Source organism: Pseudophryne corroboree, chromosome 11 (genome assembly GCF_028390025.1).
Source record: "Pseudophryne corroboree isolate aPseCor3 chromosome 11, aPseCor3.hap2, whole genome shotgun sequence".
Taxonomy (NCBI): Eukaryota; Metazoa; Chordata; class Amphibia; order Anura; family Myobatrachidae; genus Pseudophryne; species Pseudophryne corroboree.
This window is the reverse complement of record NC_086454.1, coordinates 20,677,647-20,701,122: the sequence shown is the minus strand read 5'-3', so window position 1 is coordinate 20,701,122 and position 23,476 is coordinate 20,677,647. Positions and strand designations below refer to the sequence as shown.

The 23,476-nt window shown below is 45.0% G+C and overlaps 1 protein-coding gene across 2 annotated transcripts in view; it reads left to right on the top strand.

Annotated features, from left to right (window-relative positions):
• Positions 1-23,476, top strand: part of LOC134970349 (uncharacterized) — a 65,148-nt gene that overhangs the window by 11,907 nt on the left and 29,765 nt on the right. The window contains exons 2-3 of one of the 2 annotated variants that reach the window (XM_063946359.1): positions 5,968-6,327; positions 20,451-20,780. In XM_063946359.1, coding sequence (XP_063802429.1) covers positions 5,968-6,327; positions 20,451-20,780 — 690 coding nt within the window. The remainder of the gene's footprint in view (positions 1-5,967; positions 6,328-20,450; positions 20,781-23,476) is intronic. The other variant, XM_063946360.1, reaches the window with a different exon arrangement.

Sequence of the window (23,476 nt, the reverse complement as noted above, 5' to 3'; positions counted from 1 at the left end):
ACTCTAACTGCTCCCCACTGTCAGTGTCTCCCCCACAAGTCAGATAATACACTTACAGTCACCATAGTTGCCAAGTCAGCTTATAACAAGCGGAATTGGGCTTGTTTTTTCTTCTGGTTGCTTATTTTTTTTGGTGGTTGCTTGTTGCTTGTTTTTGGGCTTATAATTTTTTTTTCTGCTTGTTTTTGGGCTTCTTTTGTTTTTAGGTATCACTGACACAGACTTTCAGAGATAATTAGTCATTCATCCATATAACACAGATCCTCACACAGACATACTGTAGGTGAGACGTTGTGGATGAATAGAGTCTTAAAGAAATGATGATGAGTCATTCATTATGTCTATTGTTGCCGACTGCCGGTTGTTTGTTCAGTAGGGCTAATTTGTTTTTAACAATGACAACAACAAAGACACTGACCAGACACACAACAGTGAAGCAATTCAGGACACTTTATGTGGTAATCTTTATGTCAGATATGGTTTAAGACGCTTGGGTATTTGTTGCAAGGACTTTAAACCAACTACCAATATGCGTCAGCGCATCAACTCAGGAATGTATACCATGGAAGCTTCTATAGACGATGGAGACAGCTCAGATGAATTTGCTTATATCCATTTTACATAAAACCTTTGTAATTCAGTGTGCCATGTCCTTTACCTCACACAGTGTGCCATCTGCAATGCACTTTACCTCTCAGCAATTCCTTTGTTATTTGTTATTGAATTGAGTTACTATTTAATATTTATATATGCATTTATTATTTTGAATTGTCTTAATAATACAAAAATGTTACCTACAATGGGGTCATTCCGAGTTGTTCGCTTGTTGCCGAGTTTCGCTATACTGCGATTAGTCGCTTACTGCACATGTGCAAGGTTCGCAAAGCGCATGCGCTTAGTTATTTTACACAAAAGTTAGGTATTTTACTCACGGCATAACAAAGCTTTTTCATCGCTGTGCTGATCGTAGTGTGATTGACTGGAAGTGAGTGTTTCTGGGCAGAAACTGGCCGTTTTATGGGAGTGTGCAGAAAAACGCAGGCGTTCTAGTTGCAAAACGCAGGAGTGGCTGGAGAAACGGGGGAGTGGTTGGGCAAACGCTGAGTGTGTTTGTGACGTCAAACCAGGAACGAAAAAGACTGGAGCTACTCAGAAACTGCTAAGAAATTTCTATTCGCAATTCTGCTAATCTTTCGTTCGCAATTCTGCTGAGATACACTCCCAGAGGGCGGCGGCTTAGCGTGTGCAATGCTGCTAAAAGCAGCTAGCGAGCGAACAACTCGGAATCACACCCAATGTTTGAATAATAAAGTACTTTTGTTTTTGTTACCTTGATTTGGCCTCTTTATTTATTTAATAAAAGTAAAAAGTTGGATGTTGTAAGATTGTTTGTTTTATGTTTCCATAGGATAAATATTTCACAGTGAATACAAATGACCACAGATACAGCATATACTGTAGTATACAGTTGCCAATTTTCACTTGAGATTTTTCTTTAGAGGAAACATGAAAGTATAATATCTTAAATTCACAACTCTAACTGTAATATTTATAAAAATTCCAGTATTCTTTAAAAGCCAGTTTTGTGCTGATAAATATCATTGTTAAGACCTTAAAGGCAGATTGTATAATTATATGTATTTTAATAAGACAAACAATAATGTTTGTTTTTTATATAAAAAAAAACAAAACACAAAACTTAAGTTGGGCTTTTTTTGGGCTTTTTAGGATTGTTTTGGGCTTGTTTTGGGCTTATTTTTCAGTCATCGGTTGCTTGTTTTTCATTTCAGAGTTGGCAACACTGACAGTCACACTATCTAATCTATAAATATCACTTCAGCAAGTAGTATAGTAGTATACAGTAGTACTCCTCCTAATAATGCTCCCCGAAAATACTGTGTCTCTCTCTTCTCTAAACGGAGAGGACGCCAGCCACGTCCTCTCCCTATGACTCTCAATGTACGTGTGAAAATGGCGGCGACGCGCGGCTCCTTATATAGAATCCGAGTCTCGCGATAGAATCCTAGCCTCGCGAGAATCCGACAGCGTGATGATGACGTTCGGGCGCGCTCGGGTTAGCCGAGCAAGGCGGGAAGATCCGAGCCTGCTCGGACCCGTGTAAAAAACCTGAAGTTCGGGCGGGTTCGGATTCAGAGGAACCGAACCCGCTCATCTCTAATATATATATATATATATATAATTACTTTGTTGCGCTCGCCATGCCCCACCCCTATAAAACAGTAAAGGTGTATTGCCAGCACAAAACATGCACACACATACAGACTGCCCACAGACACAGGCACACACAAACACAAGCACACAGTCAGAATGTATATTACACACACAGATTGCCCCCCTCACACACCCACTGGCACTCACTCAGACTGCAGACAGATAACACATACTCACACTGTCCCCTACCTCCCGCACTCCAACTACAGAACACACTTACTGCAGATTATCTGCTCCCACACCCAGGAAGGCTCCTGCTGTCCTGGACATCAACCTGAGTCATCCAAAAAGCCCCTTCCATTCCGCCGGCTAGTACAGCACTACTGCACCGACCTCCTGACAGTAAAGTGTGGCGGGGCCGGAAGCTACCGCCGGGGAGACGGTGCCTGTTCACTTGTACCTCCAGGAGGCGGGAGCTCAGCGGCTGCTGTTGATGGGCTGCATCATGAGGAGGGGGTGAGAGACGATCTCTCTGTGCCGCATCCCGCTCTGACAGGACGCTAGGTGACTCGCTGCCGGCTCCTCACTGAGACATCCAAACCCCCCCTGCATGCGCTAGTGAGCTGAGGTGGCTTGCTGTGCTGGGGCGGGCTGCAGCAGGGCAATGGACCTGTACGGAGCTCTGATGCTCCGTACAGTGTTAACACAGTCACAACGTGACTGTGCGCTCCCCAGGGCTCTGCGCTGTGTGCGAGGCCCCTCTCGCACACACCTAGTTACGGCCCTGACCTTCACTTACCTAACATTGCTAATTTTTATTTGTGCAGTGGGGTGGTTTGGCTGGGGTTGTTTGGGGGCACCCTACACCCCAGAGGTGAACCTCTATAATGTTAGGGACCTGCCCGATGAGGTTTACCTTGACGATTGATGGGCAGGCTCATAATATTGGCCAAATTTATGCCAAAAACCTCAGATATGATGTCAATTTATTACATCTCCTATATAATTGGCCAGATCTGTGACTCTGTGCCTGGGCCTCTAACACTTGGCGTGGCTAGGAGCTCTCATTGGGTTAGCAGCAGGTCTATCACACCGAGGTCACAGCTGATTGGGCAAGAAATGCCCTCCCACACAGGTTGCATACAATGGGAGGCTCTGCCCTTTGGCTGCTGTGTGTTCCCAGAGCAGGATTAACAATGGGGCTGATGGAGCTGCAGCTCCAGGTCCAAACCCCAAAATAGGCCCACTGCATCTGCAGCAACACACCCTCCAACAATTTACACATAAAAATCATTACAAATTTGAGAATAGGGCATTACCACGGTTACAGCGGCGTGACCACGCCCCTTTTCCTATACTTTCAATGGAAGTTTGGAGAGCCAGAAATCGGTACAGATCAGAAAAAAAGGGACTGTACCTGGCAAAAAGGTGCAGCTGGAGGGTATGCCACTGCATCTGCAGCAAGTCTCTGCACTGTAGATAGGGGAAAACATCCTTTTACTGCAGTGTCCTATGTCCTGCTACCAGTCCGCCTGCCCCCTCCGGCATCAACAATCCCCACTCCCTAGCTGCAGCGCACGTGGAACAAAAGCTGCTGCAGCCACCGGAATAGATGTGTATGAAAGCGGCGCAGCGGAAGGCTTTCATAGCCCTCCCTGCGCCGCATACTCTGAGCCCCGGAGCCTGCTCTGTGCGTGATGTCACAGAAGTGCCTCCCCGCCACAGCCGCGCCCAGATCCCCAGAGGCCCTGACTCCGCAACACAGCACCTGGGCTGCCGGCCTGGAAGCCCCGAGATGGTTAATGTAGCGGATAGAGTGGGTGATATCGTGGAGGGTAATGCCTGGAAGCCCCGAGATGGCTAATGTAGCGGATAGAGTGGGTGATATCGCGGAGGGTATTGTCTGGAAGCTGAATCAATGTAAAAGGTGACAGTGCTGTGCAGTGCAGTGGGTGCACAGCATTCTCACCTTTTACATTGATTCAGCGAGTCACTCAGTTCTGCCAGCCAGTCACTATTGTTAGCGCCGGTGTCCCAATACGCCGCATTACAGGGAAGTAGACGCATTGAATAAACTACAGCTCCCAACAGGCCTTAGCGCCAAAGCATTCCGGCGCTAAGGCCTGTTGGGAGCTGTAGTTTATTGAGTGCATCTTCCCTGTAATGCGGCGCGTTGGGACACCGGCGCTAACAATAGTGACTGGCTGCTTGGCTACTGTGCGAGTCTCCGGGAGAGCCACTGCCAAAGGGAGGACAGCAGCTTAGCTGCTTCTAGGAGGAGAAGCATTACCCACCCCTCCCCCACTCGCTGTACCTCCGGGCCCCATCCGCGGCACCCTCACACCCCCCCTCCACCACCCGCGGTGGCTCCAAACCCCTTCCCCCACCTGCAGCACCCCCGTACCCGCCCCTCCACTACCCGCAGCACCACTGCACCCGCACCTCCCCCACCCGAGGCACCCCCACAACCGCCCCTGCCCCATCCGTGGTGGCTCCGGACCCACTCCCCCACCCACGGCACCACCGCACCATACCCTCCCCCATCCGTGGCACCCCGGCAACCGCCCCTCCCCCACCTGCATCTCCCCTGGACCCCCATCCGCGTCTCTCCCGCACCCGCCACTCCCCCAACCACAGCACCTACTAGGAGATTTATCATGCCCTGCATGCGCTATTCACACCGTTGCAAGGGGCTTCGACCCCTTAACCATTGCACGCCCTTTGTCCGTGCAATATTTAACCACTCACACAATTATGATTGGAGGTAATACTCCATATAATAAAAATATTGCACGCCACAAGGGCGTACAAGGGTTAAGGGGGCATAGCCCGCCCCTTACGACGGTGTGAAGAGCGCCTGTAGGGCGTGATGAATCACCTAGTTTATTATAATTCCAATGGTTGTATGGTGCACCTACATCTGAATCACAGCGACACGGCAACTTTTAGTCATTTTACTTTTATTTCTTTATTATCATTGCAGTAAATGTCAATGATGTTATTAAGAGGGAGAACCTGACACTTTTTGGACATTCTGCAGTCACCCAGTGAGCGGTGATATCCATGCATTGACCCTGGCCATAGCCAATTGACCCAATATCCATCACAACATGAATCTAAGTACAGTGACCATTTGATGTTCGTTATAATTTCAGTCCCTGAGGTAAATTTACTAAGATGGGAGTTCTGTTTAAGATGGGATGTTGCTCATAGCAACCAATTAGATTCTACTTCTCATTTATCTAGCACCTTCTAGAAGATAATACCTGGACCCTGATTGGTTGCTATGGGCAACATCCCATCTTAAATAGAACTCCCATCTTAGTAAATTTACCCCCTGTGTTTAATAATTCCAGCAATGAGGGTCGGCCGCTATAGCTGTAGCTGGTTTGGAATTTCCCCATAGAATCATATCACAAACATTAGGGCCCATATTTATTAATATGCATCGATAACACCGATTTTCTCGCGCACCTTACTGCAGGGAAAGAATATCTGCTATCCCCACAATATATCCAGAAAATATCACAAATGTCATAAAAGTTAAATAAAATATATTTTTTCAGATAATTCCCAGAGAATTTATTTTTCTTTTTTAAATTAATAAAATTCTTTTAAATTCCATATTTCCTGCTATTGCCATCCCGGGATCTCCTGGAGGGAACATCCAAGATGTAGGGAAGCGGGCTTCATACGTGACATGGAAAATACAATGCTACTTTAGACTGCTTACTGACCACCAAGAAGTGGAATATTAATGGTACCTGTGTTACGTCCTACGTCTTATCTTTTTAGATGCTCTACCAGGCAGCAAGAACGAGGCACCGGCGGCAACTATTGAGGCGCTACTGGGTCAAAATGTCACCATCCCCTGTCTTCTAAATGTCAACAGCGCTAAAGATCTGTATCTGAGAACTGTCAGCGTACGCTGGTCTCTCACAACTGCAAATGGAAGTGAAGTATCTGTGTATCGCTATGACAAGCTCCAACATGACCCAATCAGGAAAGGCTCGAAAATAGAGGACAGCAACCTCAGAAAAGGCAACGCCAGTCTCTGCATACCACACCTACAGCTCAGCGATGAAGGGAAATATAAATGCATCATTATTGCTACGCCTGATAAAGCAGAGGCTACCTCTAACGTACAGTTGTCAGGTGAGGGCCTCTGGCCTAGGTGTCAGGTGCCTAACTCTATGAGGACGAGCAGAGGTCACCTGACCGAGCAGCCAATCACTGCATTCTGCGTAGTGTCTCACCTCTAGAGCTTGCACAAAAAGGTGCTGGTGAATAGAATTGTCACAATCGAGTCCAAGATTAGAAATGCAATCGATTTCATCGTAGAATCACACTTAATAAGTAAACTAATAGGGGGGAATGTAATTGGTATATGTAATACAATGCGAGTACAGCCCAACTTGCCAGAATCTTGACTTTTTCGGCGCAACACAACCCGCGCCTCCCCAATGTTTCTAAAGTTAAACATAGAACTCGCAGGTATAACAGTGTGTGAGTTGGAAAATAGCTGGAATCCCACCGGAAAAAGCCGGTGTATAATAGATGGCCCAGAGGGCAATGAGGTAGGTTCTGCGCAACTATCTCGCTGTGCTGCACATGATAACATTCCGTTATATAATAAAGGAAAAAAAAAGCCTGGGGTCCCCTCATCTAAGTATAATCAGTCCTAGCGCTTTTGCCTAGGTTGGTATCGGAAAAATCGGGAGGAAAAAAATGTGTTTGGTCACACCATAGAAAACAATATTTTTCAATTAAATCTCCCCCCCCCCCCCCACACACCCTCGTTTACCTATTTATTTCTCACGCTGTCCATAGGGAATGCTCCTCTTTGGTCCAAGTCTATGGGGTATTGGCAAACTAAAAAATCACGCTTCAAACAATGCATCTTGTCCCTTTGGGACCCCGCCAGTCATGACAGGTCTCCTTGACCACTCTCCATAGAAATGAATGGAGATGCATTGAGTTTTAGGGATAGGGTCCATATAGCAATCATGGCGGTGTGCCCCTAATCAGTTGTAGAAATGCTGTATGTTAGGGGACATGAGGGTATATTTACTAAAGGTCAATTTTAATCTATTGAATGAAGAGCAAACTAAGCCAATGTTGTGTTTCAGGGGCTAAAAAGCACATTTACTGGTACAACAAGGGATCTTATACATTCACAGATATTCTAAGAACTAACCTTTGCCGTCAGACTGTCTAGAGATTAGCAAAATTGCAGGAAATTGAGTTTTCTGGAACAGGTGGTGTCACAAAGGTTGCAATGTTCTGGTGATGTCCTCTCCTTCCAATTTTGGGTGGTAAGCATTAGAGATGAGCGCCTGAAATTTTTCGGGTTTTGTGTTTTGGTTTTGGGTTCGGTTCCGCGGCCGTGTTTTGGGTTCGAACGCGTTTTGGCAAAACCTCACCGAATTTTTTTTGTCGGATTCGGGTGTGTTTTGGATTCGGGTGTTTTTTTCCAAAAACACTAAAAAACAGCTTAAATCATAGAATTTGGGGGTCATTTTGATCCCAAAGTATTATTAACCTCAAAAACCATAATTTACACTCATTTTCAGTCTATTCTGAATACCTCACACCTCACAATATTATTTTTAGTCCTAAAATTTGCACCGAGGTCGCTGTGTGAGTAAGATAAGCGACCCTAGTGGCCGACACAAACACCGGGCCCATCTAGGAGTGGCACTGCAGTGTCACGCAGGATGTCCCTTCCAAAAAACCCTCCCCAAACAGCACATGACGCAAAGAAAAAAAGAGGCGCAATGAGGTAGCTGTGTGAGTAAGATTAGCGACCCTAGTGGCCGACACAAACACCGGGCCCATCTAGGAGTGGCACTGCAGTGTCACGCAGGATGGCCCTTCCAAAAAACCCTCCCCAAACAGCACATGACGCAAAGAAAAAAAGAGGCGCAATGAGGTAGCTGTGTGAGTAAGATTAGCGACCCTAGTGGCCGACACAAACACCGGGCCCATCTAGGAGTGGCACTGCAGTGTCACGCAGGATGGCCCTTCCAAAAAACCCTCCCCAAACAGCACATGACGCAAAGAAAAAAAGAGGCGCAATGAGGTAGCTGACTGTGTGAGTAAGATTAGCGACCCTAGTGGCCGACACAAACACCGGGCCCATCTAGGAGTGGCACTGCAGTGTCACGCAGGATGTCCCTTCCAAAAAACCCTCCCCAAACAGCACATGACGCAAAGAAAAAAAGAGGCGCAATGAGGTAGCTGTGTGAGTAAGATTAGCGACCCTAGTGGCCGACACAAACACCGGGCCCATCTAGGAGTGGCACTGCAGTGTCACGCAGGATGGCCCTTCCAAAAAACCCTCCCCAAACAGCACATGACGCAAAGAAAAAAAGAGGCGCAATGAGGTAGCTGTGTGAGTAAGATTAGCGACCCTAGTGGCCGACACAAACACCGGGCACATCTAGGAGTGGCACTGCAGTGTCACGCAGGATGTCCCTTCCAAAAAACCCTCCCCAAACAGCACATGACGCAAAGAAAAAAAGAGGCGCAATGAGGTAGCTGACTGTGTGAGTAAGATTAGCGACCCTAGTGGCCGACACAAACACCGGGCCCATCTAGGAGTGGCACTGCAGTGTCACGCAGGATGTCCCTTCCAAAAAACCCTCCCCAAACAGCACATGACGCAAAGAAAAAAAGAGGCGCAATGAGGTAGCTGACTGTGTGAGTAAGATTAGCGACCCTAGTGGCCGACACAAACACCGGGCCCATCTAGGAGTGGCACTGCAGTGTCACGCAGGATGTCCCTTCCAAAAAACCCTCCCCAAACAGCACATGACGCAAAGAAAAAAAGAGGCGCAATGAGGTAGCTGACTGTGTGAGTAAGATTAGCGACCCTAGTGGCCGACACAAACACTGGGCCCATCTAGGAGTGGCACTGCAGTGTCACGCAGGATGTCCCTTCCAAAAAACCCTCCCCAATCAGCACATGATGCAAAGAAAAAGAAAAGAAAAAAGAGGTGCAAGATGGAATTGTCCTTGGGCCCTCCCACCCACCCTTATGTTGTATAAACAAAACAGGACATGCACACTTTAACCAACCCATCATTTCAGTGACAGGGTCTGCCACACGACTGTGACTGATATGACGGGTTGGTTTGGACCCCCCCCAAAAAAGAAGCAATTAATCTCTCCTTGCACAAACTGGCTCTACAGAGGCAAGATGTCCACCTCATCTTCACCCTCCGATATATCACCGTGTACATCCCCCTCCTCACAGATTATCAATTCGTCCCCACTGGAATCCACCATCTCAGCTCCCTGTGTACTTTGTGGAGGCAATTGCTGCTGGTCAATGTCTCCGCGGAGGAATTGATTATAATTCATTTTAATGAACATCATCTTCTCCACATTTTCTGGATGTAACCTCGTACGCCGATTGCTGACAAGGTGAGCGGCGGCACTAAACACTCTTTCGGAGTACACACTTGTGGGAGAGCAACTTAGGTAGAATAAAGCCAGTTTGTGCAAGGGCCTCCAAATTGCCTCTTTTTCCTGCCAGTATAAGTACGGACTGTGTGACGTGCCTACTTGGATGCGGTCACTCATATAATCCTCCACCATTCTATCAATGTTGAGAGAATCATATGCAGTGACAGTAGACGACATGTCCGTAATCGTTGTCAGGTCCTTCAGTCCGGACCAGATGTCAGCATCAGCAGTCGCTCCAGACTGCCCTGCATCACCGCCAGCGGGTGGGCTCGGAATTCTGAGCCTTTTCCTCGCACCCCCAGTTGCGGGAGAATGTGAAGGAGGAGATGTTGACAGGTCGCGTTCCGCTTGACTTGACAATTTTGTCACCAGCAGGTCTTTCAACCCCAGCAGACCTGTGTCTGCCGGAAAGAGAGATCCAAGGTAGGCTTTAAATCTAGGATCGAGCACGGTGGCCAAAATGTAGTGCTCTGATTTCAACAGATTGACCACCCGTGAATCCTTGTTAAGCGAATTAAGGGCTGCATCCACAAGTCCCACATGCCTAGCGGAATCGCTCCCTTTTAGCTCCTTCTTCAATGCCTCCAGCTTCTTCTGCAAAAGCCTGATGAGGGGAATGACCTGACTCAGGCTGGCAGTGTCTGAACTGACTTCACGTGTGGCAAGTTCAAAGGGCATCAGAACCTTGCACAACGTTGAAATCATTCTCCACTGCACTTGAGACAGGTGCATTCCACCTACTATATCGTGCTCAATTGTATAGGCTTGAATGGCCTTTTGCTGCTCCTCCAACCTCTGAAGCATATAGAGGGTTGAATTCCACCTCGTTACCACTTCTTGCTTCAGATGATGGCAGGGCAGGTTCAGTAGTTTTTGGTGGTGCTCCAGTCTTCTGTACGTGGTGCCTGTACGCCGAAAGTGTCCCGCAATTTTTCTGGCCACCGACAGCATCTCTTGCACGCCCCTGTCGTTTTTTAAAAAATTCTGCACCACCAAATTCAAGGTATGTGCAAAACATGGGACGTGCTGGAATTTGCCCATATTTAATGCACACACAATATTGCTGGCGTTGTCCGATGCCACAAATCCACAGGAGAGTCCAATTGGGGTAAGCCATTCCGCGATGATCTTCCTCAGTTGCCGTAAGAGGTTTTTGTTGGTATAGTGCGATGGATCGATACCATAGGTGTGCAGTGGGGAGCCTTAGATAAAGTATTACCTCAGGAGTTACCTTGTATACAGACAGAACGAGACTTGAGATGTATATCTCCTTTATATAGTACTGAAATAGCAGGATCAATACAACAGGTTTCAGTATCATCAGCTTATGTCCTTCTCCCTCTGAGACTCTTCTAGAAAAGAACACATGTGAGGTAAAACAAACAAGTACATAACATATGCAACAGACAAACACTACATCTCTGAAACTATACAGCGCCATCTGCTGCCCCTGTACGGTAACTACATGCATATAAACAAAACCATAGTCTGTTGTCCATATTTCAACACCCCTTCTCAACAGACTGGGTTTCTTCAGTTAGACCCATCTTTGACGTAAGTCTCCAATGTCTCTCTCTGGTAAGAGGCTTAGTCATGATATCAGCTGTCATATCTTCTGTTGGGCAATAGTTCAACTCTATAAGACCTTGTTCCTGTAGATCCCTCAGGAAGTGATGCTTGACATCAATGTGCTTGGTTCTTGGGTTCACTCTTTCTGTTTGCGCTAATGCAATGCATCCTTGATTATCCTCATATATCTTGATAGGTTCTTCTTGAGGCATTCCTAGGTCTGATAGTAGTTGCATTAACCATACCACTTCTTGACTGGCGTGAGCTGCTGCAATATATTCAGCTTCTGTAGAAGATAGTGCTACGGTAGACTGCTTCTTGCTTGTCCAGCTGATTAATCCTTCTCCAATAGAGAATAGATATCCACTTGTGGATTTTCTGTCACTTGTGTCTCCAGCCCAATCTGCGTCAACATATCCTGTTAACTTGTGACTTGTGTTTGCTGAGAGCTTAAGCTTCTTGTTAATCGTTCCTTTTAAGTAACGAATTACCCTCTTAACTGCATTCCAATCCATCTTGGTTGGTTTAGAGACTTTTCTGCTTAAAATCCCGACTGCTGTGGAGATATCTGGTCTGGTGACGGTTGCAATGTATAGCAATTTTCCTATGGCTTTTCTGTATAGATGGTTATCCTCTAACAGGTTGCTCTGATCATTTGGTTCCTTTTCATAACTTGTCTCCATAGGAGTGCTTGCTGTCTTTGCATCTTGCATACCAAATTCCTCAATGGTTTCCTGAATTTTGTATTTCTGACTTAGTGTGAATGTTCCATCACCTTCTCTTGAGATTTGCATTCCCAAGTAATGCGTTATGTGGCCGAGGTCTTTTGTTTCAAACTGACGGTTTAGTTCTTGTAACAATTCAACTTCGTCCCCTTCTTGTTCGAAACAAACTAGCAAATCGTCCACGTAAATTAATACATAGAACCATCTTTCCTCTATCAACTTTGTGTAGAGACATGGGTCTGCTTTGCTTCTGATGAATCCCTTTTCTGTCAGAACTCCATTTATCTTTGTATTCCATGCTCTTGCTGCTTGCTTAAGACCATATATACTTTTGTTCAGTTTACATACGTGATCTGGGTTCTGAGAATTCACGAAGCCTGGTGGTTGTTCCATGTATATATCTTCCTTTAGTTCACCATGTAGGAAAGCCGTCTTTACATCGAAATGTTTCACTTGCATACCCTTTATGGCTGCTGTTAGGAGTAAGGTTCTAATGGTTGTGTGCTTCACAACTGGAGCAAACGTTTCATCATAATCTTCTCCAAATTTCTGTGAATATCCTTTAGCAACTTCTTCTCGTGATGCAGGTTCTTGCATGTTAATGGCTTTTGCTTTGTAGGATAGACGTGTAGGTGCTTTTCCCTTATTTTCTCTTGAAGAGCGTCTCACCCCCTCGGATGCACTCTCATGAGTGTCGCTGGTATTTGTCTTGTGTTGTACTTCAACTTCTTGAGTGATCTCTACTTCATCTGTTTCTTTGGATTTGGTGCTTTCTTCTTCTTCAGTAGAGTCTACTGGAGTTATGACATCATCTCGTGTTTCTTCTATGAATGTCACACTGTTGCTTATAACTACTTTTCCAGTTCTTGGATTTAAGATTCTGTAGCCTTTTGAATGTTCACTATAGCCGACTAGAACTCCCTCTTCTGCTCGGTTCTGCAACTTGCTTCGTTTTTCAGCAGGAATGTAAACGAAGGCTCTGCATCCAAAAACTCTAATGTGCTTTAAGCTGGGTTTCTTACCGTGCCACAGCTCATATGGTGTCTTCCTTACTGCTTTGGAAAGTAGTCTGTTTTGAAGATAGGTGGCTGTTGCTGCTGCTTCACCCCAATATTTATCAGGTAGTCCTGAATCTGTAAGCATGCACCTTATCATTTCTGTTAGTGATCTGTTTTTCCTCTCAGATACGCCATTTTGCTCTGGTGTATATGGTACTGTCTTCTGATGCTCAATACCGAGTCCTCTTAAGTACCGTTCTATTTTCTGTCCTGTGAACTCGCCTCCATTGTCGCTGCGAAGAGTTAGCATATTCCTCTTGAACCTGTTTCTGGTCATGTTCACATAGTCTTGCAGCTTTTCAAAGACTTCATCTTTACTTTTTATTAGATAAGTGACTGTGAACCTGGAGTAGTCATCAATGAATGTCAGCATATACCTTTTGTCTCCTACGGTTCGCGTTTTCATAGGTCCGCATACATCACTATGTACCAGGTCTAGTGGTCTGGAAGCTCTGTTTTCACTTTTCTTAGGAATTGATGTCCTTGTCGCTTTCGCTTTTATGCAACATTGACACTTCATCATTTCTGAACAGTCTGACACTTTGAGATCCCTGGCTAGGTCTCTCTTCTGCATTTCCTTTATGCAATCTGGGTGTCTGTGTCCTAATCTTCTATGCCACTTGTGAATACAGTCAGCGTGTTTCTGTGTACTCAGCTTTGCCTGCTGTGCTGCGATATCCAGACAGTATAAATGTTCTTTTATTCTGGCTGTAGCTAGTGTTTCTCTTCCGTTTTGGATAAAACACTTATTATTCTGAAACTTTACAGTAAGTCCTTTTTCTACTAGATTCTTTACTGATAGCAGTGCTCCCTCAAGCTTGGGAACATATAGCACATCTGTTACAGGTATTTCTGTATAGCTGCCATTACCCTTGGAGCATAGGAATTTACCATTCCCTTTCCCTTCTGCAATGATATTTGTTCCATCTGCTAGGTAGATTGTTTCTTTATGGTTCAAATCAAGTTCAGTAAAGAAGTCCTTGTTATTTGTCATGTGACTAGTCGCTCCTGAGTCTACATACCACTTTTCTGATAATTGGGTTACTGTCGCTTTAAATGTTCCATTCCAATTGTGTGCTCCTGTATCTGTAAGTGTGGCTTTGGCTCTTTGTTTGTGTAATCTTTCTGGTGGTTTGTGCTGCTCTGTCTTCCATATGGTGCAATCTTTTTTCAGGTGACCCACTTTCTTGCATCTGAAACATGCTCTTGTTTCCCTGGTGTGTGGCTTAGTGTCCGCCATTTTAAGTGCTTTCTCTGTGTCACTTTCAGTATTGCACTCTGTAAGCTCCTTTCTGCGTTGATACTCCTCTATGAGCCTGTTCTTCACAAAGTCTGGTGTGATTTCTGCTTCAGGTCTCATTTCTAGTGCGTTTATTAGTGCACTGTATGTATCTGGTAAACTGCAAAGGAGGATGGCTACTATGTGGTTGCTTTTGATTTCTTCTCCCATTGACCTGAGCTGTATGGTTATCTCTAGTAGTGCACTGATGTGTTCTTGCATTGTCTTGCCTTTATTAAATCTCATTTGATATAATTTTCTTAATAGGAATAGTTTGCTGTTCAAACTTGCTCCTTCATGCACTCTCTGCAAAGCACACCACATGCCTTTAGCTGTACTCTCTTGTCTTATGTGTATAAGCTGTTCATCTTCCACTAGTAAACTTATAGTGGCTCTTGCCTGTCTGTCCTTCTTAATCCACTGCTGATCCTCTCCTTCAGGTCTGTCTGCATTTATAACATCCCATAAATCATCTCTGGTTAATAGCATTTCTACTTTAAACTTCCATGTTTGATAGTTCTCATTAGAAAGCTTGCTTGCAGCTAGTCTGAGATCTGTGTAATTTGCCATAACCCTTCCTTGTATAGATCTCTCTATTCTTCTGTGGTATTAAACTTGTTTTACTCACAGTTTTCTTTCCAAGGTTCTCCTGGGTTGTTTCTTGTGTGTTACACAGTCTGCTGTCTGCGCCTGCTGGGACTTGCAGTGCGACTCGTGATCTGGATGCTGCTTGGGATGCACTCCTGAAAACTTTATCTTATACAGACTCCAGTCTGGGCCCATAACCTGTTGGTATAGTGCGATGGATCGATACCATAGGTGTGCAGTGGGGAGCCTTAGATAAAGTATTACCTCAGGAGTTACCTTGTATACAGACAGAACGAGACTTGAGATGTATATCTCCTTTATATAGTACTGAAATAGCAGGATCAATACAACAGGTTTCAGTATCATCAGCTTATGTCCTTCTCCCTCTGAGACTCTTCTAGAAAAGAACACATGTGAGGTAAAACAAACAAGTACATAACATATGCAACAGACAAACACTACATCTCTGAAACTATACAGCGCCATCTGCTGCCCCTGTACGGTAACTACATGCATATAAACAAAACCATAGTCTGTTGTCCATATTTCAACAGTTTTCAGCTGTGTGCGTATTCTGGAAAGCGGTGATACAAAGCGTAGCCTGCCTAGGAAAGAGTTGGCGTTTGCGAGATGCTGCTACTGGTGCCGCCGCTGCTGTTCTTGCGGCGGGAGTCCATACATCTACCCAGTGGGCTGTCACAGTCATATAGTCCTGACCCTGCCCTGCTCCACTTGTCCACATGTCCGTGGTTAAGTGGACATTGGGTACAACTGCATTTTTTAGGACACTGGTGAGTCTTTTTCTGACGTCCGTGTACATTCTCGGTATCGCCTGCCTAGAGAAGTGGAACCTAGATGGTATTTGGTAACGGGGGCACACTGCCTCAATAAATTGTCTAGTTCCCTGTGAACTAACGGCGGATACCGGACGCACGTCTAACACCAACATAGTTGTCAAGGACTCAGTTATCCGCTTTGCAGTAGGATGACTGCTGTGATATTTCATCTTCCTCGCAAAGGACTGTTGAACAGTCAATTGCTTACTGGAAGTAGTACAAGTGGGCTTACGACTTCCCCTCTGGGATGACCATCGACTCCCAGCGGCAACAACAGCAGCGCCAGCAGCAGTAGGCGTTACACGCAAGGATGCATCGGAGGAATCCCAGGCAGGAGAGGACTCGTCAGAATTGCCAGTGACATGGCCTGCAGGACTATTGGCATTCCTGGGGAAGGAGGAAATTGACACTGAGGGAGTTGGTGGGGTGGTTTGCGTGAGCTTGGTTACAAGAGGAAGGGATTTACTGGTCAGTGGACTGCTTCCGCTGTCACCCAAAGTTTTTGAACTTGTCACTGACTTATTATGAATGCGCTGCAGGTGACGTATAAGGGAGGATGTTCCGAGGTGGTTAACGTCCTTACCCCTACTTATTACAGCTTGACAAAGGGAACACACGGCTTGACACCTGTTGTCCGCATTTCTGGTGAAATACCTCCACACCGAAGAGCTGATTTTTTTGGTATTTTCACCTGGCATGTCAACGGCCATATTCCTCCCACGGACAACAGGTGTCTCCCCGGGTGCCTGACTTAAACAAACCACCTCACCATCAGAATCCTCCTGGTCAATTTCCTCCCCAGCGCCAGCAACACCCATATCCTCCTCATCCTGGTGTACTTCAACACTGACATCTTCAATCTGACTATCAGGAACTGGACTGCGGGTGCTCCTTCCAGCACTTGCAGGGGGCGTGCAAATGGTGGAAGGCGCATGCTCTTCACGTCCAGTGTTGGGAAGGTCAGGCATCGCAACCGACACAATTGGACTCTCCTTGTGGATTTGGGATTTCAAAGAACGCACAGTTCTTTGCGGTGCTTTTGCCAGCTTGAGTCTTTTCAGTTTTCTAGCGAGAGGCTGAGTGCTTCCATCCTCATGTGAAGCTGAACCACTAGCCATGAACATAGGCCAGGGCCTCAGCCGTTCCTTGCCACTCCGTGTGGTAAATGGCATATTGGCAAGTTTACGCTTCTCCTCCGACAATTTTATTTTAGGTTTTGGAGTCCTTTTTTTACTGATATTTGGTGTTTTGGTTTTGACATGCTCTGTACTATGCCATTGGGCATCGGCCTTGGCAGACGACGTTGCTGGCATTTCATCGTCTCGGCCATGACTAGTGGCAGCAGCTTCAGCACGAGGTGGAAGTGGATCTTGATCTTTCCCTAATTTTGGAACCTCAACATTTTTGTTCTCCATATTTTAATAGGCACAACTAAAAGGCACCTCAGGTAAACAATGGAGATGGATGGATTGGATACTAGTATACAATTATGGACGGGCTGCCGAGTGCCGACACAGAGGTAGCCACAGCCGTGAACTACCGCACTGTACTGTGTCTGCTGCTAATATATAGACTGGTTGATAAAGAGATAGTATACTCGTAACTAGTATGTATGTATAAAGAAAGAAAAAAAACCACGGTTAGGTGGTATATACAATTATGGACGGGCTGCCGAGTGCCGACACAGAGGTAGCCACAGCCGTGAACTACCGCACTGTACTGTGTCTGCTGCTAATATATAGACTGGTTGATAAAGAGATAGTATACTCGTAACTAGTATGTATGTATAAAGAAAGAAAAAAAAACCACGGTTAGGTGGTATATACAATTATGGATGGGCTGCCGAGTGCCGACACAGAGGTAGCCACAGCCGTGAACTACCGCACTGTACTGTGTCTGCTGCTAATATATAGACTGGTTGATAAAGAGATAGTATACTCGTAACTAGTATGTATGTATAAAGAAAGAAAAAAAAACCACGGTTAGGTGGTATATACAATTATGGACGGGCTGCCGAGTGCCGACACAGAGGTAGCCACAGCCGTGAACTACCGCACTGTACTGTGTCTGCTGCTAATATATAGACTGGTTGATAAAGAGATAGTATACTCGTAACTAGTATGTATGTATAAAGAAAGAAAAAAAAACCACGGTTAGGTGGTATATACAATTATGGACGGGCTGCCGAGTGCCGACACAGAGGTAGCCACAGCCGTGAACTACCGCACTGTACTGTGTCTGCTGCTAATATATAGACTGGTTGATAAAGAGATAGTATACTCGTAACTAGTATGTATGTATAAAGAAAGAAAAAAAAAACACGGTTAGGTGGTATATACAATTATGGACGGGCTGCCGAGTGCCGACACAGAGGTAGCCACAGCCGTGAACTACCGCACTGTACTGTGTCTGCTGCTAATATATAGACTGGTTGATAAAGAGATAGTATACTCGTAACTAGTATGTATGTATAAAGAAAGAAAAAAAAACCACGGTTAGGTGGTATATACAATTATGGACGGGCTGCCGAGTGCCGACACAGAGGTAGCCACAGCCGTGAACTACCGCACTGTACTGTGTCTGCTGCTAATATATAGACTGGTTGATAAAGAGATAGTATACTCGTAACTAGTATGTATGTATAAAGAAAGAAAAAAAAACCACGGTTAGGTGGTATATACAATTATGGATGGGCTGCCGAGTGCCGACACAGAGGTAGCCACAGCCGTGAACTACCGCACTGTACTGTGTCTGCTGCTAATATATAGACTGGTTGATAAAGAGATAGTATACTCGTAACTAGTATGTATGTATAAAGAAAGAAAAAAAAACCACGGTTAGGTGGTATATACAATTATGGACGGGCTGCCGAGTGCCGACACAGAGGTAGCCACAGCCGTGAACTACCGCACTGTACTGTGTCTGCTGCTAATATATAGACTGGTTGATAAAGAGATAGTATACTCGTAACTAGTATGTATGTATAAAGAAAGAAAAAAAAACCACGGTTAGGTGGTATATACAATTATGGACGGGCTGCCGAGTGCCGACACAGAGGTAGCCACAGCCGTGAACTACCGCACTGTACTGTGTCTGCTGCTAATATATAGACTGGTTGATAAAGAGATAGTATACTCGTAACTAGTATGTATGTATAAAGAAAGAAAAAAAAACCACGGTTAGGTGGTATATACAATTATGGACGGGCTGCCGAGTGCCGACACAGAGGTAGCCACAGCCGTGAACTACCGCACTGTACTGTGTCTGCTGCTAATATATAGACTGGTTGATAAAGAGATAGTATACTCGTAACTAGTATGTATGTATAAAGAAAGAAAAAAAAACCACGGTTAGGTGGTATATACAATTATGGACGGGCTGCCGAGTGCCGACACAGAGGTAGCCACAGCCGTGAACTACCGCACTGTACTGTGTCTGCTGCTAATATATAGACTGGTTGATAAAGAGATAGTATACTCGTAACTAGTATGTATGTATAAAGAAAGAAAGAAAAACCACGGTTAGGTGGTATATACAATTATGGACGGGCTGCCGAGTGCCGACACAGAGGTAGCCACAGCCGTGAACTACCGCACTGTACTGTGTCTGTGCTAATATATAGACTGGTTGATAAAGAGATAGTATACTCGTAACTAGTATGTATGTATAAAGAAAGAAAAAAAAACCACGGTTAGGTGGTATATACAATTATGGACGGGCTGCCGAGTGCCGACACAGAGGTAGCCACAGCCGTGAACTACCGCACTGTACTGTGTCTGCTGCTAATATATAGACTGGTTGATAAAGAGTTAGTATACTCGTAACTAGTATGTATGTATAAAGAAAGAAAAAAAAACCACGGTTAGGTCACTGGTATATACAATTATGGACGGGCTGCCGAGTGCCGACACAGAGGTAGCCACAGCCGTGAACTACCGCACTGTACTGTGTCTGCTGCTAATATAGACTGGTTGATAAAGAGATAGTATACTACTAATATTATATACTGGTGGTCAGGTCACTGGTCACTAGTCACACTGGCAGTGGCACTCCTGCAGCAAAAGTGTGCACTGTTTAATTTTAATATAATATTATGTACTCCTGGCTCCTGCTATAACCTATAACTGGCACTGCAGTAGTGCTCCCCAGTCTCCCCCACAATTATAAGCTGTGTGAGCTGAGCAGTCAGACAGATATATAATATATAGATGATGCAGCACACTGGCCTGAGCCTGAGCAGTGCACACAGATATGGTATGTGACTGAGTCACTGTGTGCTGTGTATCGCTTTTTTCAGGCAGAGAACGGATTATAAATAAAAGTGGTGGTCACTGGTCACTATCAGCAAAACTCTGCACTGTACACTACTGAGTACTCCTAATGCTCCCCAAAATTAGTAAATCAAGTGTCTCTCTAATCTATTCTAATTCTAAACGGAGAGGACGCCAGCCACGTCCTCTCCCTATCAATCTCAATGCACGTGTGAAAATGGCGGCGACGCGCGGCTCCTTATATAGAATCCGAGTCTCGCGATAGAATCCGAGCCTCGCGAGAATCCGACAGCGTCATGATGACGTTCGGGCGCGCTCGGGTTAACCGAGCAAGGCGGGAAGATCCGAGTCGCTCGGACCCGTGAAAAAAAACATGAAGTTCTGGCGGGTTCGGATTCAGAGAAACCGAACCCGCTCATCTCTAGTAAGCATACAGGAAACCTCTGATAGTCACCGTAAGTGTCCTTCTTGTTTTTCTGCAGCTAAGCCAGACTGTGTCCTGAGTGTCCCCGAGCTGGAGCTGAATCCTGGCGCTGAGAAGTCTGTTACATGCTACGTCAGACACTATTACCCGGGATCCGTGGATGTACATTGGGTGAAGTACAGTAAAGGTCCCTCCGAGCAGTATGCCCTGGATAGCGATACCTGCATCACTGTTCCAGATGAGAATGAAGACGGAACCTTCAATGTCACTAACAAGCTGTCTGTGAGACCTAAGAGCCGACGTGAGGACGGAGAGATATATTCCTGTATTGTGACCCACAGATCACTGAGCACCCGAATTACTGCTAACTTTACTCTGTCAGTGCGAGGTACAGTATATACATCTCTATGATATGCCCAGTGCTGAAAGTAGAGTGGTACGGGGTGGTTAAGAAATATGGTCAGCCCACCACTGGGGCATAATTTATAAGGGGCATTTGTGTAAAATGGTGTCAGTGGCATAAATGTGTGTGTCATGATATGTATTAGGCATTACGGTGTGTGGTATAATATGTAATAGCCATTATAGTATGTGACATAATGTGTAATGGGCATTACGGTGTGTGGCATAATGTGTAATGGGCATTACGGTGTGTGGCATAATGTGTAATGGGTGTTACTGTGTCTGGCATAATGTATAATGGGCATTACGGTGTGTGGTATAATATGTAATAGGCATTACGGTGTGTGGCATAATGTGTAATGGACATTATGGTGTGTGGCATAATGTGTATTGGGCATTACAGTGTTTGGCATAATGTGTACGGGGCATTATGGTGTGTGGCATAATGTATAATGGGCATTATGTTGTGTGGCATAATGTGTAATAAGCATTGCGGTGTTTGGCATAATATGTAAGGGGCCTTACGGTGTGTGACATAATGTGGCCATGCCCCTATTGTCATGTAGCCACTCCCCTAGTTTTGTGTGACCACGACCCCTCATGACACGTGACCACACCCATTTTTACTATCAGTACCACTAAGAAAAAAAATTAAATTTGCACCACTGGATATGCTGGTCATATTCCGGGACATGTAATCAATGAGTTCAAGATGTAAAATCAGGATATTAGAAGTCCTCTATGAGATCCATGGCCTGTGCATTTGTCCTTATACATGGTCATGTGACTCTGAGGTGGCCTGTAATGCTCTTATACTTTACAGCGTGGGGTGCATTTTACATATATAGACTTAAACTAGCATATTAGTAACATAGTATCTGAGGTTGAAAAAAGACAATTGTCCATCGAGTTAAACCTATTTGTGGCCTCCTATGCATGATGATTTGACTAAAATTTCTGACTGATGCTGCTGTCAGCCGTTGCATTTTATTAGTGATGAGCGGATTCGGTTTTACTCGGTTTTACTAAATCCGCTCATCACTACATTTTATCCCTATTTATAGTAACTATAATGCATGACTATGCACCATACCCCTGGATATCCTTATCCATTAGGAATTTATCTAACCCATTCTTAAAGGTGTTGACAGATTCCGCCATTACAACTCCCTCGGGCAGGGAATTCCAAACACGTATTGTCCTTACCGTGAAAAGCCTTAACGCCGTATTGTGGGTGGAATCTCCTCTCCTCTAACCTGTCCACGAGTCCTCTGTGTTGATCTAACCAAAAACAGGTCCCGCGCAAGCTCTGTGTATTGCCCCCTTATTCAGTGGCACATTGGCATATTTAGTATATAGGATCATGCATAACATGGCCACCCCATCAAGACATGTCCAAACAAGCTGCATGTGGCTGTATTTAGCAGATATAGCAACGTATGATATAATCTGTGCATTACAGACAGTATATAGTATCACAGAGGAAATATATGTCTTAGAACAGCATATGGTGGCACAGAGCAGTATATATGTCAAAGAACAGCATATGGTGTAATATGTAAATCAGAGAACACTATAATTAGCTCAGAGCATTATGTAACTTGAATGCACAAAGATCGTCAGCTCTGAGATGGTGCAGAAGGATTTGCCTTTAGCAGGCTGAAACCCCCTAAGTGCCCCTCTCCACATATGCACCCCCTAATATGCGCCTTTCCATCACTTCCATCTCATTCCAATCATTTTACTACGCCAAAGAAAATATGACTTCTACACTGCTGCAAAAGCTATGACCACGGGTACTCCTACTGTGTACCCTACCAGGAGACCCCCTACTCTGGGTAGCGACAACCAGCTGGAACCATACACATCCTCACTCCTCCAAGATGTATAAATCAGCAATATAATACATTTGGTTAATTATCCGTCTACTGTAAATATTAGCGTGGCTGTCTCTTCACCATATACTGTACAGGTGTGTAATTAATTTTAAAACAAGATCAGATTATTTCGGAAAAAATCATTTCAAATCAACTAGAAAAACGGTGGTGCCTGATTCATGTTTGTAAGTAGAGCAAAAAAAAAAAAAAAATCAAGAAACTTTGTGTCTGGAACCAATCATGTTGCAATGCAAGGGGAGCAAATACGTTTAGATTTTTTCCATGCAGGGTAAGTACCGGCTGCTTTTGCATGTAGCCCACACATGTCAGACAGCTTTTATTTTTTACACTTCAATTTAGATTTCAATTTGAGCACCCCCCACCCAAATCTAAAGCCGGGTACAGACTAAACTAGACGATATGCTCCATGAGTAATATCGTCAGTGTTTGCCCTTGAACTCCCGGGCAAACGGCATACTGGATACACACTAAACGATATCGCTAATGATATCAAATGCACAAGCTGAGGAGAAAATGGCCCAGTCAGTGGGTAAAGGAGGCAAAACTTTTTTTTAGGTATATAAGCGAAAGGAGAAAAACAAAAGGCAGAATAATAAAACTAAAGACAGACACTGGGAGTCTTGTTGAGGGAGACAATTTAATAGCAGATCATCTTAATAATTATTTTTGCTCAGTATTTACTACTGAAAGAGAGGGGAAGGGGCCACAGTTAAGTTGCAGGGATATTCAGGAAAGTGACACAAGTACATTTACAGAGGAGAAGGTCCTAACAGAACTCTCAAAG